This window comes from Tupaia chinensis, unplaced genomic scaffold, assembly GCF_000334495.1.
Source record: "Tupaia chinensis unplaced genomic scaffold, TupChi_1.0 Scaffold000117_2, whole genome shotgun sequence".
In the NCBI taxonomy this organism is placed as follows: domain Eukaryota; kingdom Metazoa; phylum Chordata; class Mammalia; order Scandentia; family Tupaiidae; genus Tupaia; species Tupaia belangeri.
This window is the reverse complement of record NW_006159583.1, coordinates 5,801,341-5,828,912: the sequence shown is the minus strand read 5'-3', so window position 1 is coordinate 5,828,912 and position 27,572 is coordinate 5,801,341. Positions and strand designations below refer to the sequence as shown.

General features: G+C 39.8%; 2 protein-coding genes across 2 annotated transcripts; both read left to right on the top strand.

Annotated features, from left to right (window-relative positions):
- The first annotated feature begins 2,654 nt into the window (after positions 1-2,654).
- On the top strand, positions 2,655-18,045 carry LOC102490697 (trace amine-associated receptor 2). The gene is made up of 4 exons (XM_006144372.1): positions 2,655-2,688; positions 11,305-11,342; positions 16,996-17,092; positions 17,147-18,045. The coding sequence occupies exons 1-4, from the start codon at positions 2,655-2,657 to the stop codon at positions 18,043-18,045; spliced, it is 1,068 nt and encodes a 355-aa protein (XP_006144434.1).
- Positions 18,046-26,078: 8,033 nt separating this feature from the next.
- On the top strand, positions 26,079-27,110 carry LOC102489712 (trace amine-associated receptor 3). Its single transcript, XM_006144317.1, has one exon. The coding sequence runs from the start codon at positions 26,079-26,081 to the stop codon at positions 27,108-27,110; it is 1,032 nt and encodes a 343-aa protein (XP_006144379.1).
- Positions 27,111-27,572: the final 462 nt, after the last annotated feature.

Genomic DNA, 27,572 nt, shown 5'->3' with positions numbered 1-27,572 from the left:
GAATGCTTTTTATTTATTTACAGAGTCTTAATCAGGTTAAGGAAACTGTGTTTTGTTTTGTTTTGTTTTTTCTCTAGTTTGCTAAGAGAGCTTTCAAAATTCATAAATTCAAAAATTTTACCATGTATCTATTGACATAATCAAGTGATTGTTCTCTCTTATTTTGATATTGTGATAAATTAAGTGATGATCTCATGTCAAAACATAAAATCAGGAACCAGCAGTTAGCGTAATGGCTATGTCGCTGGACTCCCACATAGTCGACCGCGGTTCATGTCCCGGACCCGGAGGCTTAAAACTCACGCTGGGCGCGTGCGCGTGCGTGCCCAAGATCCCGAGAGGAGAATGGAGGAGAAGGGATTGCGGCGTGACCATCCCCCCTGGGGGGTGATTTCTCGCTTTCTGTCTCTATGTCTCTCTCTGTCTGTCTGGCGAGCGCACGTGCCCTACAGTGAAAATCTCTCCAACAAAAAAAAAAAAAAAAAAAAAGAAAAAAGAAAAAAGGAGAAAAGAGGCGAGTTGTCTATTCATTATTCATAGGTCCATCTTTTAATTAGGTTGATCTTTTTTTTTTTTTTTCAGTAAGCTGTATGTGTTCCCTGTATATTCTGGTTATTTGTCCCTTATCTCATGCATAGTTTGCAATTTCATTCTCCCATTCTGATGGCTGTCAATTTACTCTAATTATTGTTTATTTCACCATGCAGAAGATTTTTAATCTGATGTAATCCTATTTGTGTATTTTTGGGATTATTGCCTGTGCTTTGGGGATCTTATTTAAGAAGGCTTTGCCTACTCTAATGTCTCCAAGAATTTCTCCTATGTTTTCCACCAGAAGTTTTATAGTTTGAGGTCTTAGGTTTAGATCTTTGTCCATTTTGAGTTGACTTTTGTTAAAGGTGAGAGGTAGAGGTCCAGTTTCATCTTTCTGAAGGTGGATACCCAGGTTTTCCAGCACCATTTGCTAAAGAGATTTTTTTTTTTCCCCACTGAATTGACTCGTTTTTGTCACAAATAAGTTGATTGTATATTTTGGGGTTTATTTTTGGGTTCTCTATTCTGTTTCATTGGTCCACATAATAGTTATTGTGCCAGTATCATGCTGTTTTGATTATCACAGTTTTGTAAGATACTTTGGGGGTCAAGGAGAGAGATGCGCCCTATTTCACTCTTCTTGTGCAGAACTGCTTTGGCAATATGGGGTTTATTATGTACCATTTAACCCTAAGACCAAAGAACTAAAGAATAAGTGCTGACTAGGCTTTGGTGAAAAGGGAACTCTCCTACACTATTGGTGGGAATGTAAATTAGTACAGTCACTGTGAAGAACAATATGGAGGCCTGTCAAAGACCTACAAATAGAACTACCATGTGATTCAGCAATTCCACTACTGGGTATCTACTCAAAGAATAGGAAAATGCTTAGTCAGAAAAACACTTGCACATTCATGTTTATTGTAGCATTATTCACAATTGCTAAGACATGGATCCAACCCAAATGTCTATGGACAGATGAATGGATTGAAAAAATGTGGCACATGCACACTATGGAATACTATTCAGTCATAAAAAATGAGACCCTGCATTTTATAGGAAGTGGACAAATAAGGAAGATTTACTGCTAAGCAAAGCAAGCCTGGCTATGAAAGAGAGGCATTTTATGTCCCCACTCAATATGTACCAAATGTCAGCACTCTATGGAAGAAACTGAAATATTCAAAAGTATAAAAGCATGCAGATTGATGATTATACTGGAGACAGTGCAGAAGGAAGTATCAAGGGGAAAAAGAAAGAAGCAAAACATTTAATGAACACAAAAATGGAAAATTATCTGTTGATAATACACACACACACACACACACACACACACACACACACACAAAATGGTTTTGTCTTCCAATAAGCCCAATGTAAATTAACAATATCATTAAGTAGAAAATGCACTTAATACACCTAACTTACCAAACATCATAGGTTAGCCAAGCCTATCTTAAACACTTTCATAACACTTACATTAGCCTAAAATAGATGAAACGATCTAATGCAATGTCTTTTTTTTTTTTCCCCCCTGAGGGAGAGGTTTTTTTGCTATAGGTTGTGTGCACTTACCAGGGACTAAGAAAAACAGAGGGCAATGCTTATTTTTTAATAAAGTGTTGAATTCTCATGGAATTCATTGACTACTGTACTGAAAGTGAAAACAGAATGGCTGTTTAGGCACTTGAAGTATGGTTTCTACTGAATGCATTTTGCTTTCACATCATCACCATGTCAAAAAGTTCTAAGTTGAACCATCATATAGTTGGGGACTGTTGTATATATACAATGGAATATTATTCTGCCTTAAAGAAGTAGAGTCTGGGGACCAGCAGTTGGCATAATGGTTATGTTGCTGGACTCCTATGTAGTTGACTGCAATTTGAGTCCTGGACCCAGTGGGTGGCTTAAACTCAGGCTGGGCGCATGTGCGTGTGTGCCCAAGATCCTGAGAGGAGAATAGAGAAGAAGGGATTGTGGCATGGCCACCCCACTGGGGGTGATTTCTTGCTTTCTGTCTCTCTGTCTCTCTCTGTCTTTCTGGCAAGCACACGTACCCTATAGCAAAAACTTCTTAAAAAAAAAAAAAAAAAGGAGAGCCTGACATTTTCCACAGCATGGATGACTTTGGTGGACATTGTACCAAGTGGAGTAAGCCGGACACAGAAAGAAAAACTGCATCATCTCACTTGTATATAGACCTCGTTTTGAAGAAAGAGCTCAGATGCACAAATACAGAGGAAGAAACAGCAGTTAGCAGGTTGGGAAGGGAAGGGAGGAAATTGAGAGGTGTAAGTGAGAGGGTACAAAATAGCAAACATGTAGGACAGAGAAATCTAGAGATCTAATGAATGACGGAATGAAAGTTAATATGATTTTATTGTATTAAATATTTTTGTTAAATAAGTGTTAGCTGCTCTTGTCATATGAAAAACCAACTATTTGAGATAAACATATGTTAATTTGTTTCTCTCTTATAACCATTTTACTACCTATATGTATCTCATAACCTCAAGTTGTAAACCTCAAATACACACAATAAAATGCATTTTTAAAAACCCAATTGAACATCTGTATCAGTAATACATAAACAGAAAATAATTTTAAAAATACAAAAATAAAAATTATGAGGTATCTAGGATAAAAATACTAAAATATAATATGTGCAAGGACTATTTATGAGATAATTTACTGAAGAACATTAAAGAAGACCAAGTGGGGCCAGCCAGCAGGTGGCGTAGTGGTTAAGATGTTGAACTCCCACGTGGCTGACTGGCATTGGAGTCCCAGACCCAGCAACTTGAAATCATGCTAGACATGTGTGAATGCATGCCCCAAATCACAAGAGAATGGAGGAGAAGGGACTATAGCAAGGCCATCCCCCCAAACTTCAAAGTGATTTCTCTCTTTCTTTCTCTCTGTCTGTCTCTCTCTCTCTGGTGAGCACACATGCCCTAAAAGCAAAAATCTCTGTCCAAAACAAATAAAAAACCACAAATAAATGTGGAGCCAATCCAAGTTTATGGAGGTATTAACGTTATTTTATGAGGTATTAATGCTATCTGCCCAAATTTCAGTGCAGTTTTTTTCATGTTGTTATTTTTAAATTTGCTATAGGATACATGCGCTTGCGAGAGAGAGAGAAGAGAGAGAGAGAGAGAGGGAGAAGGAAAATGAGAAAGCACTCCCCACTGGGATGGCAATCCCTTTTCCTCCATTCTTCTCTTGGGATTATGGGCATGTAAACATATGAGCCTGACCTGATCCAGAATTCAAGCTACATAGTCGGACATGTGGGATTTAGTCACCTTAACCACCACACTGTCCGACTGCCCCCAATGTACTTTTTATGGAACTTAGAGAGCTAATTAATATAGATGTTTAATAGACAAAAAATAGCCAAGATACTTAAACGAGGAGGAGGGAAACGAGGAAGAGGTAAAGGATTTGCTTTATTACATAAGAAGCATAAGTATGAAGCTATAGTTTCTAAGGCAATGTGATATTTGTACTTATTTAATTTTTTTTTATCTGCTGGAGGGCATGTGTGCTCACCAGAGGGAGAGAGAAATCACTCCTTCCCCAAAAGGGCATGGTCATACCACAATCCTTTTTCTTCCATATCTTTATACTAAAGCAAAGGCAAATCAGCTTAAGGTTTAGCAGGACTGTAGCCATTTTTAAATTAAGAAAGTCCTCTATGGGTCAGCAGGTGGTATAGTGGTTAAGGCACTGGACTCCCACATGGTCAACGGCAGTTCAAGTCCCACATCTGGTAGCTTAAGACTCATTCCAGGCATGTGAACATACATGCCCAAAATCCCAGGAAGAGAATGTAACAGAAGGGATTGCAGTGTGTGGCCACACCTGTTTTTTTTTTTTTTTTTTTTAATTTTGGGGGTGGTGGTGTGATTTCTCATTTTCCTTTTCACTGTTTTTGTTTCTTTCTGGCAAGCACATGTGCACTATGGCAAAAACATTAAAAAAAAAAAGAACTTCTAATAAGAACAATCTGATGAAGTGCTGAGTCATGAGGAGTTCTATTAGATGAATGCTGATGAAAAATGAAAAATGGTTATTTGGAGTAAAATAGGAATCAAGATAATTGCTCAGGGGAAGGAGATCGATTCTGACTGTAGTGAAATGTTTTGCACGTGCTTATACCCTGTATCTACAAATACTGAGAACATGTTGAACTTTTGGAGAGTTTGCTGGTACTTGCTGATTCTCCCTCTAACTAGTTACAGAAATAAACTCCTTCTTGGGAACCAGCAGTTAGCGTAATGGCTATGTCGCTGGACTCCCACATAGTCGACCGCGGTTCGTGTCCCGGACTCAGTGGCTTAAAAAACTCACACTGGGCGCGTGTGTGTGCGTGCCCAAGATCCCAAGAGGAGAATGGAGGAGAAGGGATTGCGGCGTGACCATCCCCCCTGGGGGGTGATTTCTCGTTTTCTGTCTCTATGTCTCTCTCTGTCTGTCTGGCGAGCGCACGCGCCCTACAGTGAAAATCTCTCCAAAAAAAAAAAAAAAGAAATAAACTCCTTCTTTAACCTCTGAGTCTTGTTTCACACTGCAAGATGAAACAGCTGGATTTAGTTGAACAGAAAAACATCCCATCAAGAGTTTGGGCTGTGGGTACGTGTTGGCATGTGTTTCAAGCTCCTGGGGTCTGGATTCAAACTGTAGTCAGCCACATGGGAATCAGTTCTCCATGCACAGGGTTTATGCTGTGCTAAGGGCCTGGCCCAGCACTGTGATATTTGTGAAGCTTTATTTATTTATTTGTTTATTTTGGAGAGATTTTTGCTATAGGGCGCGTGCACTCACCAAGGAGACAGAGACAGAAAGCGAAAAATCACCCCCTGACAGGGATGGCCACAGTGCAGTCCCTTCTCCTCCATTCTCCTCTTGGGATCTTATCCTCCGCTTGGGATCTTGGGCACGAATGTACATGTGGACAGCATGAGTTTAAGCCACCGGGTCTGAACTCAAACAGTGGTCAACTACATGGGAGCCCAGTAATGTAGCCATTATCCCATGTGCTGGTCCAAAAGCTTTAAACAAATTTGGAATTAGGTGACCTTTGGCCAGAATCCTCCAGTCAGAGCCCTCCCTTACTGGTAGCTGACACCCATAGAGGGGCGGATAAGGTCACAGTGACAAGTAAGCTAATCAAAGTACCTGCCATTCTTGTGGCCCTCCCCTCCTCCCCTCCCATATAAATGCATCAGTCTACTTGATAGAGTGGGCTGAAGCATCTGTGGCTTCAGAACCCTGGGCACTCTTTCTCTCAATAAACTTTCCTTTTTCTCTTTAAAAAAAAAAATGAAAGAGAGAAAAAAATGGTGGTCACCAAATCTGAAGATGCCAGTCTGTAGGTAGAGATGTGGGGCCCTGAGGGGAGCTGAAGTTTTTTCTCTTTCTCTTTCTTTCTTTCTTTCTTTCTTTCTTTCTTTCTTTCTTTCTTTCTTTCTTTCTTTCTTTCTTTCTCTTTCTTCTTTCTTTCTCTTCCTTCTTTCCCTTTATTTCTTTTTCTATCTTCTTTCTTTTTCTTTATCTCCTTTTTTCTTTGATCTTTCTTTTCTTCTTTCTTTCTTCCTGCTTTCTTCTCCCTTCTTTCCTCCTTTTTCTTTCTTTCTTTTTTTTCCCTTCCTTCCTTCCTGTCTGCCTTCCTTTTCTTTCTCTTTCTTTCTTTTTCTCTTTCTCCTTTCTGTTTTTTTTCTTTCAAGGTTTATGACATAGGACATGTATGCTTGCCAGAGACAGAGAGAAATAGGGAAAGTGAGAAATCACACCCTCAGGGAAAATAACCACTTTACTATCCCTTCTCCTCCACTTTCCTCCTGGATATTTTGGGTATGTATGCATGTGAGCCCAAAGTGATTTTCAAGCCACCAGGTCCAGGACTCAAACCATGGTTCACTGTGTGGGAGTCCAGTGCCTTAACCACTATGCCACTTTCTGGCCCCAGGGAGCAGTGTTCATTACATTTACATTCACGACAGAGCTGTTATTCTTAAATCTTGTCCTTAGGATTAGAGTCTTGTTCAAAAGACTTTTTTTTTTTCTTGAGGGAAAATCTTGAGCAAAAGCCTTTATTGTGGTTGCCATGGGAAAGGCAAGGTATGGCAGGGTAAACAGTTCAGAATTGGCTACTTCGAACCATTTCAAAAGCATTTGCATAGTGCAAGTGGTCTCTGGTTGTTCAGAACCTGGTCCTGTGGTGACTTAGAGCAGAGAAAAATACTGACTTGGTAGATAAGAGTTAGATAAAGGTTGTGGATATGGGCTTGGGTTTGTTGGTTTATGTGCAATAGATGATCTCCAAGGCAATCATTTGCTGTGTTTAGGAATCAGCTTGTCCTGGAGGTGCAGGCTTTTTCTGGGTAGCAATGTATTCAAAATGCCAGAGCATTGTAATATACAGAAATTAAAAAAATAAAAAAACGTGATTAGTACACAGGTTTGACAATGGACTTGACAATCGACTCCCAGTGGAGATAGGGTTCATTGGGCTACTACCTCTGATACCTCAGTGAAATTATTGAATTTGTCACCACATGACAGTGACCATAACCTGGGACCAAGAAACTGGGGTCAAAGAGCTTTTGCTGCCACAGCCAGCCATGTCCACTGGGTCTCCTCACACAGAAATCCAAAGAAAAGAAATTGAAATATTGATACACAAAAGCTTTACATAGCCACAATTCTATTTACCAGTGAGAAGAATGTAGTAGGAAAAAGTTCATTTCATGTCTGCCTTCCAAAGGGCACTTGAGTGGACGTCTTCTGCCTGGCAAGATGGAAAAATAAAGACAAGATTTACCCTCTGGCCTGACATAACTGAAGTAGTGGGCTATGTGGGACCAGCAGTTAGCGTAATGGCTATGTCGCTGGACTCCCATGTAGTCGACCGCGGTTCGTGTCCCGGACCTGGTGGCTTAAAACTCACACCAGGTGCGTGGGCGTGCATGCCCAAGATCCCGAGAGGAGAATGGAGGAGAAGGGATTGCAGCGTGGCCATCTCCCCTGGGGGGGGGGGTGTGATTTCTCGCTTTCTGTCTCTGTCTCTCTCTGTCTGTCTGGTGAGCGCATGCACCCTATCGCAAAACAAACAAACAAACAAACAAAAATATAGTGGGCTATGTGTATGAAACAGCAATCTTTAGACATTGGACATCGGGCAGTGAAGGTCAGTAATCTCTGAGAGAAGGGATACACATGGGTGAATCCATTACCACAGCTGACTATCTGAAGTTTGTTAGCTGCAGTCAATGGATATAAGTGAGCTTAGAAGTCTCTACGAGAATGTAAAGGCGGTTGTATTTCACAGGACAGAGTACTGGAGAGGAGAAAGCTACACAGAGCACTCCAGAGTTCACAGAGGGTGCTCTCTAGTCTTCAGGTTAATTACCCAGAAAGTTTTTGCTTAAAGTAGTGAATCCAAGTTATTCCTAAAGCCTGCTCCGATCTTGCCTGTCCTAATCTGTTTGTGCCAGTATAATAAAACAGCATAGACATGGTAATTTATAAAGAACAAATGTATTTTCTCATAGCTATGGAGGCTGTAAAGTTTAAGATAAAGGTGCTGGTGGGTTCAGGGTCTGGAGAGGGCTGCATCCTACAGAGGGAAGGAGTGCTGTGCCCTAACATGGTGGGAGAGCTGAAAAGCAAGCTAATCAAATACTGCAGGAAGCCTCTTTCTAAGTCTTCATCCCATTCATAAGGAAGAAACGCTTGTGGGCCTAAATGCCCCTTAAAGGCCCAACCTCTTATCACTATCACATGAGCAATATCTGAATGTTTTGGAGGGGACACATTTAAACCATTGCACTTCCTAACCACTCTTGAAGGCAAGCAGAAAGGATTGTTTTTCCAAGTTACTTAATTATAACCCAAAAGAAATCTCAAGAATATTTAAAGAAGTGAAAAAATATCCACTATCCAACAAGGTAAATTCACAGTGTCTGATACTCAATCAAGAATTACCAGATAGGCAAAGAAGCAAAACTAATATCCAGATTGCAAAAAGAAAATATACAACTCAACCACAGAAAGACAAATGACTCCACTAAAATAACATTAGTAGTCATTCCTGTAAAGGAAAAAATATAGGGGCCAGACAGTGGTGCAGTGGCAATGTTAAGTGCTCTGTGAAGCTGACCTACATGGGAAGGTTCCAAGTTTGTGGCCAGAGACCTCCCTGAACATACTAGGTCTATGCATGCCCATGATCCAGAACAGGCTAAAGCAAGGCATAGATCGAAATATGAAGACCCTGTTGGAAGTGACTGTCTCTTTCCTTTCTCTCTCTAGCTCATTGAAAAATAAATATACTTAAATATATAAACACACGAGATATGTATAAAAACAAATGAACATATAAACTTTGTATATATAAACTTAAAATATGTAAATAAAAAGTATACACTAGACTATATAGCCAAAAACTATTTTGGTCTAAAACAGCCGTTCTACTCCTATGCTTGGATTTCTATGGATAAGCCGAAATTGTACATATTAGGCTGCTTTCCAGAGGGGTTGCCAAGTTACAGCCAATCACACTAGCTACACTTCAGTCAGACACAGAAAGCCCACCCCTTAGGTTGTTTCTGAAGTCTACTACCGACCTGTAACCAATTATTTCTCTACCTCATTCCTTCACTTTCATTTTTTTATATCTCATTCCCCTTTCCAGAACTTGAAATACTGAGTTGGCCATAAGGCTAGCCGGAATTGCTTAGAAGTTGGTCTGCAAACTCCCCAATTCAGAGACCAGTAATTAGCGTAATGGCTATGTCCCTGGACTCCCATGTAGTCGACCGTGGTTCAAGTCCTGGACCTGGTGACTTAAACTCATGCCGGGTGTGTGCGTGCATGCCCAAGATCCCGAGTGGAGGAGAAGGGATTGCGGTATGGCCATCCCCCCCGGGGATGATTTCTCACTTTCTGTCTCTCTCTGTCTTTCTGGTGAGCACATGCCCTATGGCAAAAAAAACCTCTCTCAAAAAACAAACAAACAAAACCTCCGCAATTCAAATCGTGCTAAGATTTGCTCAATTACAACTCCACTCAATTAAATTGACTGTCTTATAACATATATGTGTGTGTATGTGTGTGCGAGTATATAAGACTTTGCTACGGTCTAACAATACATTGTCTCCAGGCTTTGGTTTCGATTCTGCACCATTGATTCTGTGTGCCCTCCATCCTGGTCTGTCCTCACGGGAAAGCCCTCATGTGCTGTCTTTCCAGCTGTCCTAAATTGGTATATTTCAGTCTCTTTTATGTATTCTAATTGCAGCGAACTCAAAAAGGGAAGGAGAGAAAACTTGGTCCCTTTGTCCCTTATAAATCCTGAGCCCTTTAACAATAAATATTTTAACTTCTGACCTTTTCCTGGTATTCATCTCTATCTACATTATAATTGAGAATGCTTAAGTAATTTTTTGACTTTTTTTTTTTAGCTTATTTATTTATTCCATGAGTGAGAGAGACAGAAAGGGAGAGAGCACCCCGGAGAGGTCCAAATACCACAATTCACCCCCAGCCTTAGCCATGTGAATATGAGCATATGTGTGCCCAGTATACCCAGGCAGGCCTCCTGATCAGTAACCTTCCCACGTGGGTCTGCATTGCAGAGCACGGCATTTTACCACTGTGCCACATCCGGCCCCTGGGTTGCTGGGGATCTTAGGTCATTCTTTACAAAACTAATGAGGTTTGTCCAAAATGATTGAGAGTATTTCCCAGAAGAGGTGGAGGATGCTGGCAACTTCTAGCCCAGCTGCAGTAGAACAGTGATGGTGCACTGCTCCATGCTGCTGAAGCCAGGGGGAAGATTGGGGTTCACTTGCTGGGGGACCTGAGTATGCACCTGCCTGTGCTCCTAGCTGGCTCAGGAGGTTGGGGACGGACTGCCATGTGAAACCTGTTGAATGTGTTTTTTTCTCTTTTTCTCTCTGTAAGAAAAAAAATATATAGACTTTTGAAAACATTGCTGGCAACTTTTGAGCAGTAATGTCTTATATTAACTATTAAAGTTGAGTTCTATCATATTGGGAAATAATTATGCTAACACTTGTAAAGATTTAAGAATACTTTCAAATACAGTTTCTCATATCATAATACATGACATGGATATGCTCTGAAATGGGAAGAGCTTTTTGGTTCATCTTTGTCTTGAATAAGAATTAGTGAAAGAGGTTGAGCCAAGATCAGCTACATATTTGGTGAGGCCTCATGCAAAATGAAAACGCAAAGTCCCTTGTTTGGAAATTAGGAAGAGACTGGTTCCATGACCTGGGGGTTGAGATGGCTAGATTCACATGGCTGACTGTGGCTCGAGTCCTGGACCCAGTGATTTGAGAACGATGGGTGCATGTGTGTGCATGTCCAAAATCTCAGAAGAGAGTGATAGAGGAGAAGGGATTATGGCATAAACATTCCTTGGGGGGGAGGGTGCTCTCCCCTCTCTACACACACTGTACTCTGGTGAGTACATATTCCCTCTAGTTAAAAAAAAGAAAATTAAGAATTTCATGAGGGTAACAGGAGAGCATTATAGCAAACATAAGTCCATCAAAGCTCGGTTCTCTGCTTCTGACTGCACGAGTTAGACTCCAATGTACTGTCCTTGATTCAAGGGGACTAAGATCCCAGAGTAGCCATAATTTCAATTCAAGCAGGACTCCAGTACCTTCTAGTGACAGTGTTATATTTAATACACCTCTGGGATATGGCTTATCTCTCCTGTCCTATCAGGGCAAAATGAACTTTCATTTTTTAAAAGAACACAAAAAGTAAGCCTTCAGCCATATGAATAGAATTAAACCAGTAGCAACTGAAAAAAAAAAGTTTGGAATAATTGTGTGAGCTATTTAAAGAAAGAATAACTATTCCTACTATCTCTAGGTCTAAGAGAGTTGATGAGATATATTCTTTCAGTGACAGTTATATGGAGGGAAAAAGAAAAAGTGAAGGACAGCAAGGCTGCTTCTTAGTGACTGGAGTGTGAGACGAGACATGGAGTGTGCCCTCTCAGATCTTCCTGAAGTGATGAAGGAGATATACCCACTTTTCTCTTGGACTTGTGTGGTTGGGATCAAGTTACCTAGGGCCACCCATAACTCAACCATTCAGATTTGCATTTATAGCCTTTCTGTAATAGCGTACTAGATCCTTCTATGCTCAAGTGATAAGCACTTAGGTAAACAGAGACTCCTGAGGGGATAGAGGACTGGTTTAGGCTCATTTAGGCTGTTAAACTTTAGAATAGCAAGGTTGTGTTTTTAGATCCCCCCCCCCCCCTTTTCAGATCCTATTCTCTTGAGACTAATCGTTAAGATATAAATCAGCACAGGTTATATAGTTCAGGTTTTCTAGTTCCACATAAACTTTCATGTAGATAGAATAGAAACAAAGTTCCTTCCATAAGGAGTTGATGGACTCTTCTGCAGTACCACAGGTATGTGGAAAAAGGATTAGGAAAGAAAGATCTGTGTTTTCTCTTCCTTCAGGTTTTCAGAAGAAGTAAATAGTCACCCTAATAATGCAGTAGCATTCTGCTGCATTGATTTTTTTTTCCTTTTTGTATTTTGGTTATTCAGAGAGAAAGTGTAGTGTAGGAAGGTGCATGGTGGGGAACAGTGCAGGACTGAGTATGAATTTGTAGCAAAAGTCAGCCACTTGAATGTACGATCAGGGCAGTGTGCTGCCTTTTGGCAATGCAACACATCTCTAGAAAGGATATTTAGAATCCTAGAAAGAGTTATCTCTTCACAAGTGACTAAAGTATTTATTACAGAAGTTCACTTAGGAGACGTGGAAAGTTAAGTTACCTGGCTTTTTTACTCACAATCTCATTTCTGTTTCTTAAAAGAAATCTTTTCTGGTCAAATGTATTCTTGAATGTGGTATTTATTTTCTACAAGGAAGGAATGAAGGAAGGTAGGAAGGGAGGGAGGAGGGGAATGAGGGCAGAAGGGAAAAAGGAAGAAAAATCGCAAGAAAAATAGCCTTTCATAATATTTATTTATATGAGATGTTATGCTAAGTTTGTTCCTGTGTATTATTTAATATACATGAAATTTTAATACATGAAGATTAAGGTTCAGTATCCTTAAATATTTGATAAAAATTGGAAAGCTGAAAGAAATCAATAGGTCTGGTAAGAGCAAAGTAAGAAAGCAGAAATAGGTGCCAGCAGATGGTGTAATGGTTACATCTCTGGACTCCCACATGGGCCACTGCAGTTTGAGACCTAGAGCCGGTGGCTTGAAACTCCTGCTGGGTGTGTGTGCATGTGTGCCCAAGACCCCAGGAGGAGAATGGAGGAGAAGGCATTGTGGCCATCTCCCCTTGGGGGAGTGATTTCTCACTTTCTTTTTCATATCTCTGTCTTTCTTTCTCTGGTGAGTGTACACACCCTAAGGCAAAAATGTCTGAAATAAAAAAGTGGAAAAATGATTAGCAGGAAGAAGGACATAGTAAATTCCCTCAAAAATGATTATTTTTATTTATTTATAGAGAGATTTTGTTATAGCGTATGCCCTTGCCAGAGAGACAGAGAGAAGCAGAGAGACAGAAAGTGAGAAATCACCCCTTTGGGGGATGCCCATACCACAATCCCTTCTCTTCCATTCGACTCCTGGGATCTTGGGCATGCATGCACATGCTCCTGGCATGAGTTTTAAGCTGCTGCATCCAAGACTTGAACCGCGGTTGACTACATGCGAGTTCAGCGATGTAACCATTATGCCACGTGCTGGTCCCAAAAGTGGTTATTAAAGCAGATGAATATTTAATTATGAAGCCCTAATCCAATTTAATGACAAAGTTAAAAGAAGTGAGATCATATTAGAAAAATCAGAAAATCCTTTATCATTGTGGTCATTATCCTACAGTTTAATCACTTTCTCAAGGAAATACAAACACATTAATTTTATGAGTTCCGTAGAATAAAGTTCAGACATGCTATTTATTCATAAGCTAAATATACGTTCCAAACCTTTCATTTTTGTCTGAGCTTCTTTTAGAAACATAATAGTAGTGGAGAAAATGTCAGACTTCCCTTTTAACTCTGTTGCAGTGTGAGTACCTATATGAACTTACATAACAGGTTTTACAAAATAGAAAAAGTGACTCTGAAAAATATAGCCTTTAAAATACTGCTTTTATGTATTGTTTTTACATTAGCTGTCCAAAGATGAGCAATCTGTAAAGTATGGTTTTGAAAGTTATAAACTGATGATAAATGTCACATGCAAGAAATATACTAAGTATGCTTTGGAGAATGAGCATGTTCAAATAGGAATAAAGTTTTGTTTGATGAATTCATTAAACAGTCATTTAATGTGCTCCGCCCTGCTCTGTGGCAGGTGTAAGAGGAATGCAAATATAAACCTAGGTATCAAATGATGTGGCTAATCTTGACTGTTAAAAAGGAAAGAAGTTAAGCTTTGTTTCCTAAGATTTGAGGCTTAGTACGGATTCTTAAAAAGGAAGATGGTCGAATGATTAATAATATCAAAGCCACTAGGTCAGGAACACAAAGAAGTTTGCAATTAAATAATAAAATGTACTAGAGTTGCCTTCAGCATAAGAGTGTTATGTGTGTGCACTGTTTTCATTAAACTAAAATTGCTATTTCTTTGCGCTTTACTTTCTAAGAAGTAAAATGATTTAAAAGCAAACCAAATTTTCTTTGGCACACCCATGCTTTTTAAGAGCGTGCTGAAGGTGATAAAAATCTCCTCTTCCTCGCCCCTTAATACCGACTTCCACCTAGTATTTTCTTCTGCAGTGATATTTAACTGGTCAGCAGGTAGCTAACAGGGAATGATGAGTAGCTGAAAATTTTGCTACCAAGGGCTAGGCAATGGTGCAGTGGTAACACAACTGGCCCCACATGGGAAGGGTCCTGAGTTGGCAACCCTGGACCTCTCTGAGCTGTCAGGCAGGTGCGGATGTGCCCATGATCCTGGGCAGCTGAGACTGACAGTGGATTGCATATGGGGACCCGATCAGCAGTGCCTATCTTTCTGTCTTTCTCAGGGAAATAAATAAATAAATAAACAAATTTTAAAAGATGATTAGGGTCCAGTTTCAAATCACACATACAACACTTGGTACCAAGGGGTGTATGTGCTTGGGGGCATAGGTGGAATTCCTGGCCTCTATTGTTTCCTCCTACTCTTTTCCTTCGAGAATGTTAGGACCAACAGGAGAGATATGGTCTGTGCATATTAGAAATCCTTATTCTAGAAGGTGAAAAATTAACATAGCTTGAAAATCAGTTGTACACTTATAGAAATGTTGGGATAAGGGGGCTGGCATGTGGCATGGTGGTTAAGGACATTGGACTCCCACATGGCCAACCACGGTTTGGGTCCCGGATCTGGCGGCTTGATTTCTCACTTTCTCTTTCCTCTCTCTCACTCACTCTGTCCTCCTCTGGTCAAATTAAAATAAATAAAATAAAATAAGTGATGGGATAAAACCATCTTTCAGGAACTAAATCTGTTGTTTCTATAAACAACATTTAGGGTTTGGCTTGGCAGAGACCTCAGACACAGTCAAAGAGTATTCCTATGTTGTGGTGTGTAATCATCCAGGTCGCAGAGATAGAAAGATGGCTCATTTCATGTTTGGTTCCACTGCTAATACATGAGGATGTGGGACGTCACCCACTTAAGCCATTAGTAATCTACAGGTAGGTATAGAACATCAGAGTACGAAGCATAAGAATAAAATTGGGACCAGCAGTTGGTGTAATGGCTATGTTGCTGGACTCCCATGTTGTTGACTGTGGTTTAAACTCACACTGTGCACGTGTGCGTGCGTGCCCAAGATCCCGAGAGGAAAATGGAGGAGAAGGGATTGCGGCATGGCCATCCCCCCTGGGGGGTGATTTCTTGCTTTCTGTCTCTCTGTCTCTGTCTTTCTGGTGAGTGCATGCAGCCTATAGCAAAAATTTCTTAAAAAAAATAGAAGAATAAAATTGCCTTGGACACACTATTAGGCATCAACTGGGAAAAGTGCCTAATATCACATCTGTACTCACTCTCTTGTAGCTAACAAAATTACTTTAATATTTAAAAAACATCACTACCATAATTTATCAACAAACCAGGAAATTTCTTTTAACTATTTATTGACTAAGGATATCACCTTTAGAATAATAACTAAGCTAGAAACCATTTCTTCTCTCACTTTATCTTTTCAACTCCCTATTTTCTCTATTGTATTTTAGAGATTACTGAGACTTACTTTTAAAAAGTTTCAAAACAGGGACCAGCAGTTAGCATAATGGCTATGTCGCTGAACTCCCACGTAGTCAACCGCTGTTCATGTCCCGGACCCGGTGGCTTAAAACTCACGCTGGGCGCGTGTGCGTGCATGCCCAAGATCCCGAGAGGAGAATGGAGGAGAAGGGATTGCGATGTGGCCATCCCCCCTGGGGGGGTGATTTGTCGCTTTCTGTCTCTATGTCTCTGTCTGTCTGGCGAGCCCACGCGCCCTATAGCGAAAACCTCTCTTAAAAAAAAAAAAGTCTCGGGAACCAGCAGTTAGCGTAATGGCTATGTCGCTGGACTCCCACGTAGTCGACCGCGGTTCGTGTCCTGGACCCGGTGGCTTAAAACTCACGCCTGCGTGCATGCCCAAGATCCTGAGAGGAAAATGGAGGAGAAGGGATTGCGGCGTGACCATCCCCCCTGGGGGGTGATTTCTTGCTTTCTGTCTCTATGTCTCTGTCTGTCTGGCTGGCAAGCGCACGCGCCCTACAGTGAAAATCTCTCAAAAAAAAAAAAAAAAGTCTCAAAACAATTACAACCTCTGTCTCATAACTGGGGATCGTTAAGTGAGTCTTCTCTTGAAACAACCTTAGCATGAGAAAAGGCAAAGTACAGAAAATATACTAGAACACATGAACAAAACTATTCTCAAAAAATAACTTCCTTGTTCCTCAAGGCAATAGATCCCAATCAAAATCTGACTATGTATTCCAGACTCACTTGAAGAAGTACATGTATTGTGTCATGTCTCTTTTTCCTAGGCATGTAAGGAGGGTCAGTTGTGGTTAGTTTAATAATAATCTTGTTCTGCTTTTTCTCTTTCTCCTCTTCCTCTTCTCCCTACTCCTCCTCTTCCTTTCTTCTCCTTTCTCTTCTCCATTTCTGCCTCTTTCTTAATTTAAAGATAAGATCTCGGCATAAATTAATGAACTGTTGGTGATGTAATTTGAAATGACCATACAAAGTAAATAATGCACTTGACTAGAATTCTGTGAAATTACAAACAAAGGTTTGGATACATTAAGTGGGAAATCTTGTTAATAATATTTCAGCATAATTAACTTCCTTGAGTCTTCTATGTCTTTCTTGAATGCATATATAATACACAGAATATGCAATACATATTCTTAACATTTCATGTGTTCTTCCTTTTCTGAAGGAAACATTCAACTGCTCTGAGTATGGAAACAGATCTTGCCCAGAAAGTGAAAGGTCACTGGGTATCCGCACTGCTATGTACTCATTTATGGCAGGGGGCCTATTCATCACAGTGGTTTGGAACCCCGCCTTGTCTTTTTTTATGGCGGGAGCCATATTCATCACAGTGTTTGGCAACCTCGCCATGATAATTTCCATTTCCTACTTCAAGCAGCTCCACACACCGACCAACTTCCTCATCCTCTCTATGGCAGTCACCGATTTTCTCCTGGGGTTCACCATCATGCCGTATAGTATGATCAGATCTGTGGAGAATTGCTGGTATTTTGGGCTTACGTTTTGTAAGATTCACTACAGTTTTGATCTGATGCTTAGTGTCACGTCCATCTTCCATCTTTGCTCAGTGGCCATCGACAGATTTTATGCTATCTGTGACCCTTTACGTTATTCCACCAAAATGACAAATTCAGTCATTAGACGGTTGCTGCTTCTCTGCTGGTCAGTCCCTGGGGCATTTGCATTTGGGGTCGTCTTCTCAGAGGCCTATGCAGATGGCATAGAAGGCTATGATATCTTGGTGGCTTGTTCCAGTTCCTGTCCAGTGATGTTCAACAAGCTCTGGGGGACCACATTGTTTATGGCAGGTTTCTTCACTCCTGGGTCCATGATGGTGGGAATTTATGGCAAAATCTTTGCAGTTTCCAGAAAACATGCTCGTGCAATCAATACCTTGCCAGAACATCAAAATAATCAAATGCGGAAAGACAAAAAAGCAGCCAAAACTTTAGGAATCGTGATGGGTGTTTTCTTACTATGTTGGTTTCCCTGTTTTTTTACAATTTTGTTAGATCCCTTTTTGAATTTTTCTACTCCTGTGGTTCTGTTTGATGCCTTGACATGGTTTGGCTATTTTAACTCCACATGTAATCCCTTAATATATGGTTTCTTCTATCCCTGGTTTCGCAGAGCACTGAAGTACATTTTTTTAGGTAAAATTTTCAGCTCACATTTCCAGAGTACCAATTTGTTTACTCAAAAAGAAGCTGAATAGATTTATTCTGTATGACTGAAATAAACGGAAAGGACTGGAACTGAGAAGAATAGAGTTTCTTAAAGTATGTATGTGTGCACATGCATTATTTTGGCTTACATGGAAGGCTTTCTAAGGTTTCTAAGACTTGAGTAAAAAAAGAAAAAGAAGAAGAAAAAAGCTGGGAAAGAGAAGACCCAAAAATGTTTCTACTATTAGAAAGGGATCATAGGCTGGTCCCAAAGCCTAGTGGTTAAGGGAGCTGGATCTCGCGTGACCACTTGTGGTTTGAATCCTGGTCCCTGATGCTTGAAAATGCACCAAGTGTGTGTGCCTGTCTCTTTCTGTATCTCTGGTGAGCACATGCCCTCTGATCATTTTTTGTTTTGTTTTGTTTTAAAGAGGGATGAACACGCAAGCTAAGCATGTGGACTGCTCACCTCATTCAACATACACAAACTTTGTGTGGTATTTCAATTCAATTTTTGTCCCTCAGTGTCTTATCAAACGTATCTTGAAACATCAATAGCTGAAAATTACGGGTAAGTAAATATGACAATCGCAGTTTTAAAAATCCATACTTTATAAGGTATTGTTTATTGTTAGCTGAGAGTTAATCCTTTACTATCATTTACAATTGTGAGATTAAATATGTTTTTAAATAAAAGAAATGAAAAACTGTTAACTGAGGCCGTGGAGTCCAGGTAAATTGTGGTGAATGTATCGTCTTAATCACAGCAATTGACAACTTTCTATTTTAGTGGTAGAATTTTATTCAGTGCCTTCTTTTCTTTCTTAGGCTTATGTGTATTTTGTACTGCTATTTGATGTTCTGATGTTTAATAAATGTCAAATATCTACTCCCAAAATGTGTTTTGAATTAATCATTCATTTTTCCTTAATATCTAGACATATAAATTTTTTCAGCTATTCATTTCTCTTTATTTACAGTTTGTGTTTAATGTAAATCAATTCCATAACATGAGAAGTTGCTAAGAATCAAAGCATAAATACACAAACACAACATACAACCCAAATAGATGTACAGCATTCAGATACGAAGCAAAGGGGTGTCCATTCACACACATAGCAGCTTCAGATGTGTTCAATCTCATTGTTCTCTTGTACGGTTTGAAAGATGAGGGAACATTACTTTGGTTGTCAAGACTACTGTGGTCATGTTAGATGCAGGAACAGAACCTAAGGGTCAGTGTGTGGCCATATGAAAAAATTACTTTGGGGGAGTGTATTTTTAGAAAGGTTTCTGGGTTAGGCTGTTGTAGAAGATTTACTTTCCAGAATCAAGCTCCCTTGAGATTTTAACTATCTAAAAATGCTGACTGATAACAGAAAGCGTTCCAGAGGGAATGATGATGTTTGCGATGGCTTTGGTTTATGATTGTACTTAGAGAGGAAATAAAAATTTGGAACCCTATAAGCCGTGAGGTGTCTTAAGACTGTTGTCTCTCTTTTTGCTGGAATCTTACTCATTTTTTAGTCTCACTCAAATAGCCCCTCTGCAATATTCCGCTCAGTTATTACATTTTCATTAAAATAGGTGATGGCCCCCACGTCTCTGCATGGTACTTTTTAGTGTCATTCTTGTTTGCCGGTGAGTGTAATAGAGAAACCTTCTGTGTACTTACTGTCTACATCATTCATTCTGTTTTCATTTCTCAGAGTTAATAAAATGACCTACCTCCCCACCTAGAATTTGATAGGAAGTTATAGATGAGAAAACAGCCTGAGAAGAGTGATTTAAACTGGATTATATCCAGTTTAAAGCTACTATGTGTGTGAATGGACACTCCCCTTTGCTTCGTATCTGAATGCTGTACACCTATTTGGGTTGTATGTTGTGTTTGTGTATTTATGCTTTGATTATATACAATTCAATAAGGAACCAGGACTAGAACCCAGCTGTCTCGCCTTTTCTTCAGTGTTCTTGTTTTTAAGATTAGTGACACTGTTCTCCCCCCTCTTTAAATTAGGTGTTTTAGTCAAACTATTATAGTACAAGCCACTGAAACAACAGTAAATACTTTCCTTCCATTTGAGCACTTCTTATTTGAAGTGTAAATAGAAACTTTTTATGATGCAGACAATTATTTTGATGTTGAATATAGCCCAGCATTTAATTCAGCTTATATGTCTGTGCATTTGTTTTTGAGAGGTTTTTGCTATAGGGTGCATGCACTCTGCAGAAAGTCAGAGAGACAGAGAGACATGAAGCGAGAAATCACCCCCCTGGGGGGGATGACCATGCTGCAATCCCTTCCCCTTCATTCTCCCCTCTGGATCTTGGGCACACATGCACACACTCCCGGCGTGAGTTTAAGTCACCGGGTCTGGGACTCGAACTGCGGTCAACTACATGGGAGTCCAGAGACATAGCCATTATGCCAACTGCTGGTCCCTATGTCTATGCATTTTTAGCATACAGAAGAGTTGGTACTGTGTCTTCCAAGAATAAAACCCAAATGACCATGAAGTAAGATGAAATTATTGTCTTTTATTTGGTACAAAGCAAACAAAAAACTCTGAAAGCTATCTGGGACATTAAAAACACATAGAATATTAATACCCCCTGAGAAGGAAAGTTAAAAGAGCAATTCCATGGGGGCTCTGCAGTTAATGCCTCTTCTGAAGCTCTTGCACCTGAGTTCTCCACTCTAGTTCTCTTGAGAGCAGAGGCAAACTTATATGAATCAGATAACTTAACTATCTACACTAAACCTCCCAGAATTTCCTGACATCACACCTATGAAGCCACTAAAAGAGACTCAATGATTCACAACTAAGTTTTCAGGAGAGGGAAGGTAATGGGATAATAAAAAGAACTGGAAATGTACTATCTTTTAAGAAAATTGTTTATTTATTCTCTTCTTCAATATAATTGAACATTGATGATTAAATCTTATACAGAATCATAAATCGTTATGAATAGGTTACAACCGAGAAGGTAGTTATTTTTTCCTAACTAAAAAATAATTATCATATTTCAGTAAAGAAAAAAAAAGTCTTTAATTTTCCATCCAAGTTTGCTTGGCAATGTTTGTAAATTTCTTTGTAGTTGTATGCACAAAATGTTTTTGTAAAGTATAAGAATTGTATAAAATATGATTCGTTAAATGGAAGGTGCTTCAATAATGTTAAAAAGTTCTTGCCTTGGGACCAACAGTTAGCATAATGGCTATGTTGCTGGACTCCCATGTAGTCGATCATGGTTTGAGTCCCGGACCCGGTGGCTTAAACTCATGCTGGGCGCATGTGCATGCGTGTCCAAGATGAGAATGGAGGAGAAGGGGTTGCAATGTGACCACCCCTCCTGGGCGGTGATTTCTCAGTTTCTGTCTCTCTCTTTCTGGCGAGTGCACACACCCTATAGCAAAAACCTCTAAAAAAAAAAAGGTTCTTTCCTTTTTGGCAGTATATCTTAACAAAAATATTTGTTATATGCTACTTAACCACACACCCCCCATAGCCTATGGGCAGAAGTGAAATAATGGAGCTTCTTCTAAATGGAGCTTTTTCAAGATGGCTAAACACTGTATTTTTTCTGGTAATTTTACTATTGGAAGTAGCAGTTACTTAAGGTATTTTGTTGCTCTTTGCTCTTTGAAACTATATTCTCATTTTAGATACACAGAGTGCCCAAACTGAAGATGTGGTTCTTGCTCCCCAAATATTATAGATCTGATGAGTTTGTGCCCTTACGAGAGATGGTAAGAAGTGGGTGAAGACCCTCTTGAATGAGAGCCAGAATGTTTGGGTTATAATCCTGGCTCTGGAGTTCAATAGCAATCACTACCTCCTGGTCTTAGTTATGTCACATACATGGAACACGTGGAAGAGTATAATGAAAACATTCTTGTCAAGTAACTTAGACACTGCAAGACATCTGGAATTTCATTGTTAACTGGGTTTCATTTGCCACAGTTTATTTTGGGAGGGGTTTATTAACTACTTTTTAAACAGCATTTGCTATTTTCCTAACATTTTAATTCTTTTCAAGCCAGATATCTCTAGCACCATGAGATAAGATGCTTTCTAACCGGGTTTTCCTGCATTGCTGGAATCAACTTTTCTCAACTGACGATTTACTGATAACCTGCCATGCTGTTGTTCATGTTAAGTTTTGCAAGAATTAGCAGGTTTAGCAGGGTGTTATCTCAGTTCTTGAGAAATTTAGAGTTACAATAGACCATGTGCTAGAAGGAAATAACACTATGCAAAATCATAGCTGTAAGATAAGACAGTGGAACACCTGAGAACTTTGGCCACCCCATAGCTTATGATTTTATTGTTTTAACTCCAAGAAAGGCTCTGGAAGAAAATAATTGTGCCAAACTGTGAAATGGAAAGTGAAGAAACTGACAATTCTATGGCACAAAGAGAGTTGACTAAGCCACACAGTGGGCATTTGCAGGGCAAAGTAGAGACCACAGTGGCTTTATAAAGGTGACTGGAGTATTGCAGAGTAAAGGGGGGAGAGCTACAGCCATGGTTTCCATGCAAAAAAGTACTGGAAAGACGTCCTTAAAACATGCAAGACTGTGCCCACGCATTCCTGTTGGAGCATGTCTTTCCCTTTCATTCACTAAATAAAATATGTGAATGCACTCTTGATAAAAGATTTATCTAGATCAAGTCCTCTTGGCTACTCCCTAGCCCTGCCACCTCTCACATATTCTCTGACCCTTAGTTCTTAGTTTTAGTAGACTTTTCTCTTTTGCTAGTTTTCAAACAATGTTGTGGTTATAGCTAGGTGTAACAAAAATTCTGATCGTAATTTTCACTCTCCTTTCCGCCCCTGCTCTCTGAAATGGAAGTTGTTCTGCAAGTTGTATGTGTATTTTTGTCACTTAAAATGTTTTCCCAGTTTCTAGCTGCTTTTAAATTTTTTTTTTCAGTTTCCAGAGGGCAGTAATATGAGAGAGAGAGAGAGAGAGAGAGAGACAGTTTCCAGAGGGCAGTGATATGAGAGAGAGAGAGAGAGAGAGATAAAGCACTTTCCAGTGCAATCCCTTTTTCCATCCTGTCAAGATTCTGGGCAAACATGCACATGTGCCTGTCCTGTTTTTCAAGGTGCCAGGGCCAGGCTTCTAACTGCAGTTGTTTATGCAGGATCTGGTTCCCTTAACGTTAACTGCTAGCCTATAGGACTGGCCTGCAGTTGTCTTTTTTTTTTTTTTTTAATTTATTTCCTTTACGAGATAGATAGAGAGAGAGAGAGAGAGAGAGAGATAAGCACACACCCAACAGGGTGTCATTCTGTGATCCTTCCTTATACCCAAGTCATTTCCAGTCAGTCAGGACCACCATAGGTGAATTCATGCAGAATGTACAGGTTGACCTGGAAACCAAACCCAAGTCTTCCATGTGGTTCCCAGCATTGCAGGACTTTGCACTACTGCTGCTGGGTCACCCACCTGCTTTTAAGGAAACAATATTTGCAAGATATCATCTTTGCCTCTTGCCAACTGTCATATGTTTTCATAAGATTTACTTATGAATTATGAGCTATTTGGGATAGGTAAGTCATTCACATATCATATACTATGTTTTTACTCTTGATGTTATATGTATAAACTACTGTATGTAGTCATAAAGTAGATTTATAAAAGGAATACTTTATTTTAGTAAACAGTGGTACATTTGAATATAGTCTACTGCTTTTCCATACTGGCATGGCTTCCAAGTAGTTTTATTTATTTATTTATTTTTTTAAGTTTAGTTTTTGTCTTTCATGAGGGAGAGAGAGGAGAGAGAAGTACCTCCAACAAGACCTCGCTACACTGCACTCCATCATCAGGCTCCCAGCCAGCCAGGATCATAGATGTGTGCAGACACATGTAGACATGTCCACTAGCATGCTCAGATAAACCCAGGGTCTGAACCCAGGCCTGCTACATGGCTCTAGCACTGTGTGGCAATGTCCTATTCCTCATTATCACTATTAGACCCCAAGTAGTCTTTGCTATTGCAGTCTCTAAACATTCATTATATTGGTCAGGCAGTAGAGCAGTGGCAATAAAATTAGACTCACTGGAAAGGTCCTGGGTTTGTATCCAGAGATCTCTCTGAGCATCTGGGTGTACATGGCTCTGATCTGGGCCAGCAAACAGTGGGGATGGATTGTGGCATGAATATTATGGCATGAGGGTGCCCTCATCTGGAAATAAATAAATAAACTTAAAATTTTTCATAATGATTTAAGTTAGATAAAAGAGAATTAGCCAGAAAAAAATCCAATATCATGAATTTTTATAAATGTCAAACCTTTATTTATATTTCCCATTTACACATTGGTCTCATTAGTCCAAATTATGAAATTACTTATGAAATTGTATTGGTACCCTATTATCTTTATTTTAAAAAGTTTAACTTAAAATAAACACAAATTTGCTTTTTGGATGAAATTTGGTTCTAGGCTTTTAAAATAGAATTTATATTTAAGAATTGTAACTTAAGATTATTTTAGTGGATTACATTTTGAATGGTATTATTGGAACAGCAGATGGCATGATGGTTAAGGCGCTGGATTCCCACATGGCTGACTGCAGTTCGCATCCTGGATCCAGCAGCTTGAAAATCACGCTGGGCGTGTGTGCATGCATGTCTAAAATCCTGAGAGGAGAATGGAAAAGTGATTGCATCATGGTCATCCCTTTGGGGGGTAATTTCTAACTTTCCTTATCTCTGTCTCTCTCTGGCAAGTTCATGTACACTATGGCTAAAACCCTAAAAAACAAACAAACGAACAAAAAATAGTGGTGCTATTTTCTGACCTGTGGCAAGAAAAATAATGGAGCTTTTATCATAAGTGTTAATTTCAGGTTCTAAAATTGGGCAGTGTCAAGTCAAACTTCCCTAAAGCCCACTACTAAGTGGTTTTTCAGGGTGCTGTATTTCTCAGTCAATAGTAAAGCAGATACAATAATTATTGAAAGTTTGACTTCTCCAATTTGGCCATCCTCTCTGGTTCAACACACTATGACCAACAGGATTCACGTGAGGTTCACATGACTGGGTTTGTGACTGTGGAACTTGGAATCCGAATGGGACACTCAAAGATGGAGCATATGATGTAGCTCTGTTCGTTAGAATGTCAGATAAATGATAAGACTTAGGAAATACAGGGAAGGAGGATGAGGAGGAAAGGACAGGAATAGAGGACAGAGAAAGGAGATAGAAGTAGAGAATGGAGATGCTATAAAGTGTTGACCCAGGTACAGGTTTTATCCTGTAGGTACAGGTTTTATCCTGTGGAAAGCTTGCCAGACAGAGAGAGACAGAGAGATAGGAAACGAGAAATCACCCCCAGGGGGGATGGCCACACCACAATCCCTTCTCCTCCATTCTCCTCTCAGGATCTTGGGAATGCACACAGAAGCGCCTGGCATGAGTTTTAAGCCACCAGGTCCGGGACGCGAACCACGGTTGCTACATGGGAGTTCAGCGACATAACCATTACACTAACTGCTGGTCCCCCTACTATCAATTTCAAAAGCAATATGCTACCTGTTATAACTCTTAACATTGCAGGCATTTTACAAATGAAGATTTCATATTGTTGAAATAATACATGAGGGGCAATTTTGTGATTTTACTTAGCTTTTGCATATTAAGTAGTGATGGAAGAGATATTTGCTTCCTGTCATTCAAAATAATGTCTAAGAAGGTAGTTGCTCAAGTTGAAAGCCAAAAACTCTTGAAAACCTTTCAATACATTACCAGGAATAGAGCCGTCAGTAGATAATCCATGTCGAATGAATGAATGGATGGATGAAATGTGATCAAGTAGAAAAACACAGTGAAAAAAAGCAGTTGAAAATATCCACTTTTTTATGCAATGAATGACTCAGAAAGCAATCACAGTTGATCAGTTGATATGATTTTAAAGATTTTAATAAATTGCCATTGAGGTGAATTCATAACAGATGACTTTGAACTTTATTGTACTATTAGGAGCGGAAATTACTGGGATCATTTAAGAGGAGAAGAAACATCAACTCATCCTCCTGGAAAGACATTTGAAGTGATAAAGCACTATGGATTTGATTTATATTCCTGAAGACTTATCCAGTTGTCCAAAGTTTGGAAATAAATCATGCCCTCCCACCAACCGTCCTTTTCATGTTCGAGTGATAATGTATTCGGTGATGACTGGAGCCATGGTTATCACTATCTTTGGAAACTTGGTTATAATGATTTCCATATCACATTTCAAGCAGCTTCACTCTCCCACAAATTTTCTGATCCTCTCCATGGCAACCACAGACTTTCTGCTGGGTTTTGTCATTATGCCATACAGCATGGTGCGGTCAGTGGAGAGCTGCTGGTATTTTGGGGATGGCTTTTGTAAATTCCACGCAAGCTTTGACATGATGCTAAGCCTGACCTCCATTTTCCATCTCTGCTCCATTGCTATCGATCGATTTTACGCTGTGTGTTACCCTTTACATTACACTACCACAATGACAGCCTCTGCCATAAAGCGACTGCTGGCATTTTGCTGGTCCGCCCCAGCTCTTTTCTCTTTCGCTTTAGTTTTATCTGAGGCCAATGTTTCTGGTATGCAGAGCTATGAGATTCTAGTTGCTTGCTTCAATTTCTGTGCACTTACTTTCAACAAATTTTGGGGGACGATATTGTTCACGACGTGTTTCTTTACTCCAGGCTCCATCATGGTTGGTATTTACGGGAAAATATTTATCGTTTCCAAAAGACATGCTCGAGTCATCAGCAATATGCCTGAAAACGCAAAAGGGGAAGTGAAAAGAAACCTATCTAAGAAAAAGGACAGAAAAGCAGCTAAGACCCTCGGCATAGTGATGGGCGTATTTCTAGCTTGCTGGTTGCCCTGTTTTCTTGCTGTTTTGATCGACCCTTATTTAGGCTACTCCACTCCCATAATAGTACTCGATCTTTTAGTGTGGCTGGGCTATTTCAACTCAACGTGCAACCCTCTCATTCACGGCTTTTTTTATCCTTGGTTTCGAAATGCTCTTAAGTACATAGTGTCAGGAAAAATATTTAGCTCTCATTCGGGAACTGCAAATCTGTTTCCCGAAGCACATTAGTAAAAAACGATTACCAAGGCAAATGGAATATTGAAAATGAGACTGTTATTATTTTGATCTGCAGCACACAACCTTCTCACAACTGCTGCTTTTAAAATATTAATTTGTTTCTCTACTCTGAAAACTTCATGACGTGTGTGTGAAAGAGAGAGGGAGAGAGAGAGAGAGAGAGAGAACAAGCTTCTCATTTCAACAGCATTAGAGATTTTAATTGGGGAAGGGAGCAGCAGTGGTGTGCGATTGTTAGATTGAGGACTACGTGTAGATAGAAATCCACTTCAATATAAATGCGTTAATCTACTTGATAGACTTAGTTCACAAGCTACAAGAAACATGTAGCTATAAGGCTACACAGAACCTGTAAATCTTCATGGAGATGGATGTTGAGTCGTCAGTAAAGGATATGAACACTCACTAGTGATTTTCTGTAATATAAACCTGCTCTCCACCCTGTGGGCTAGT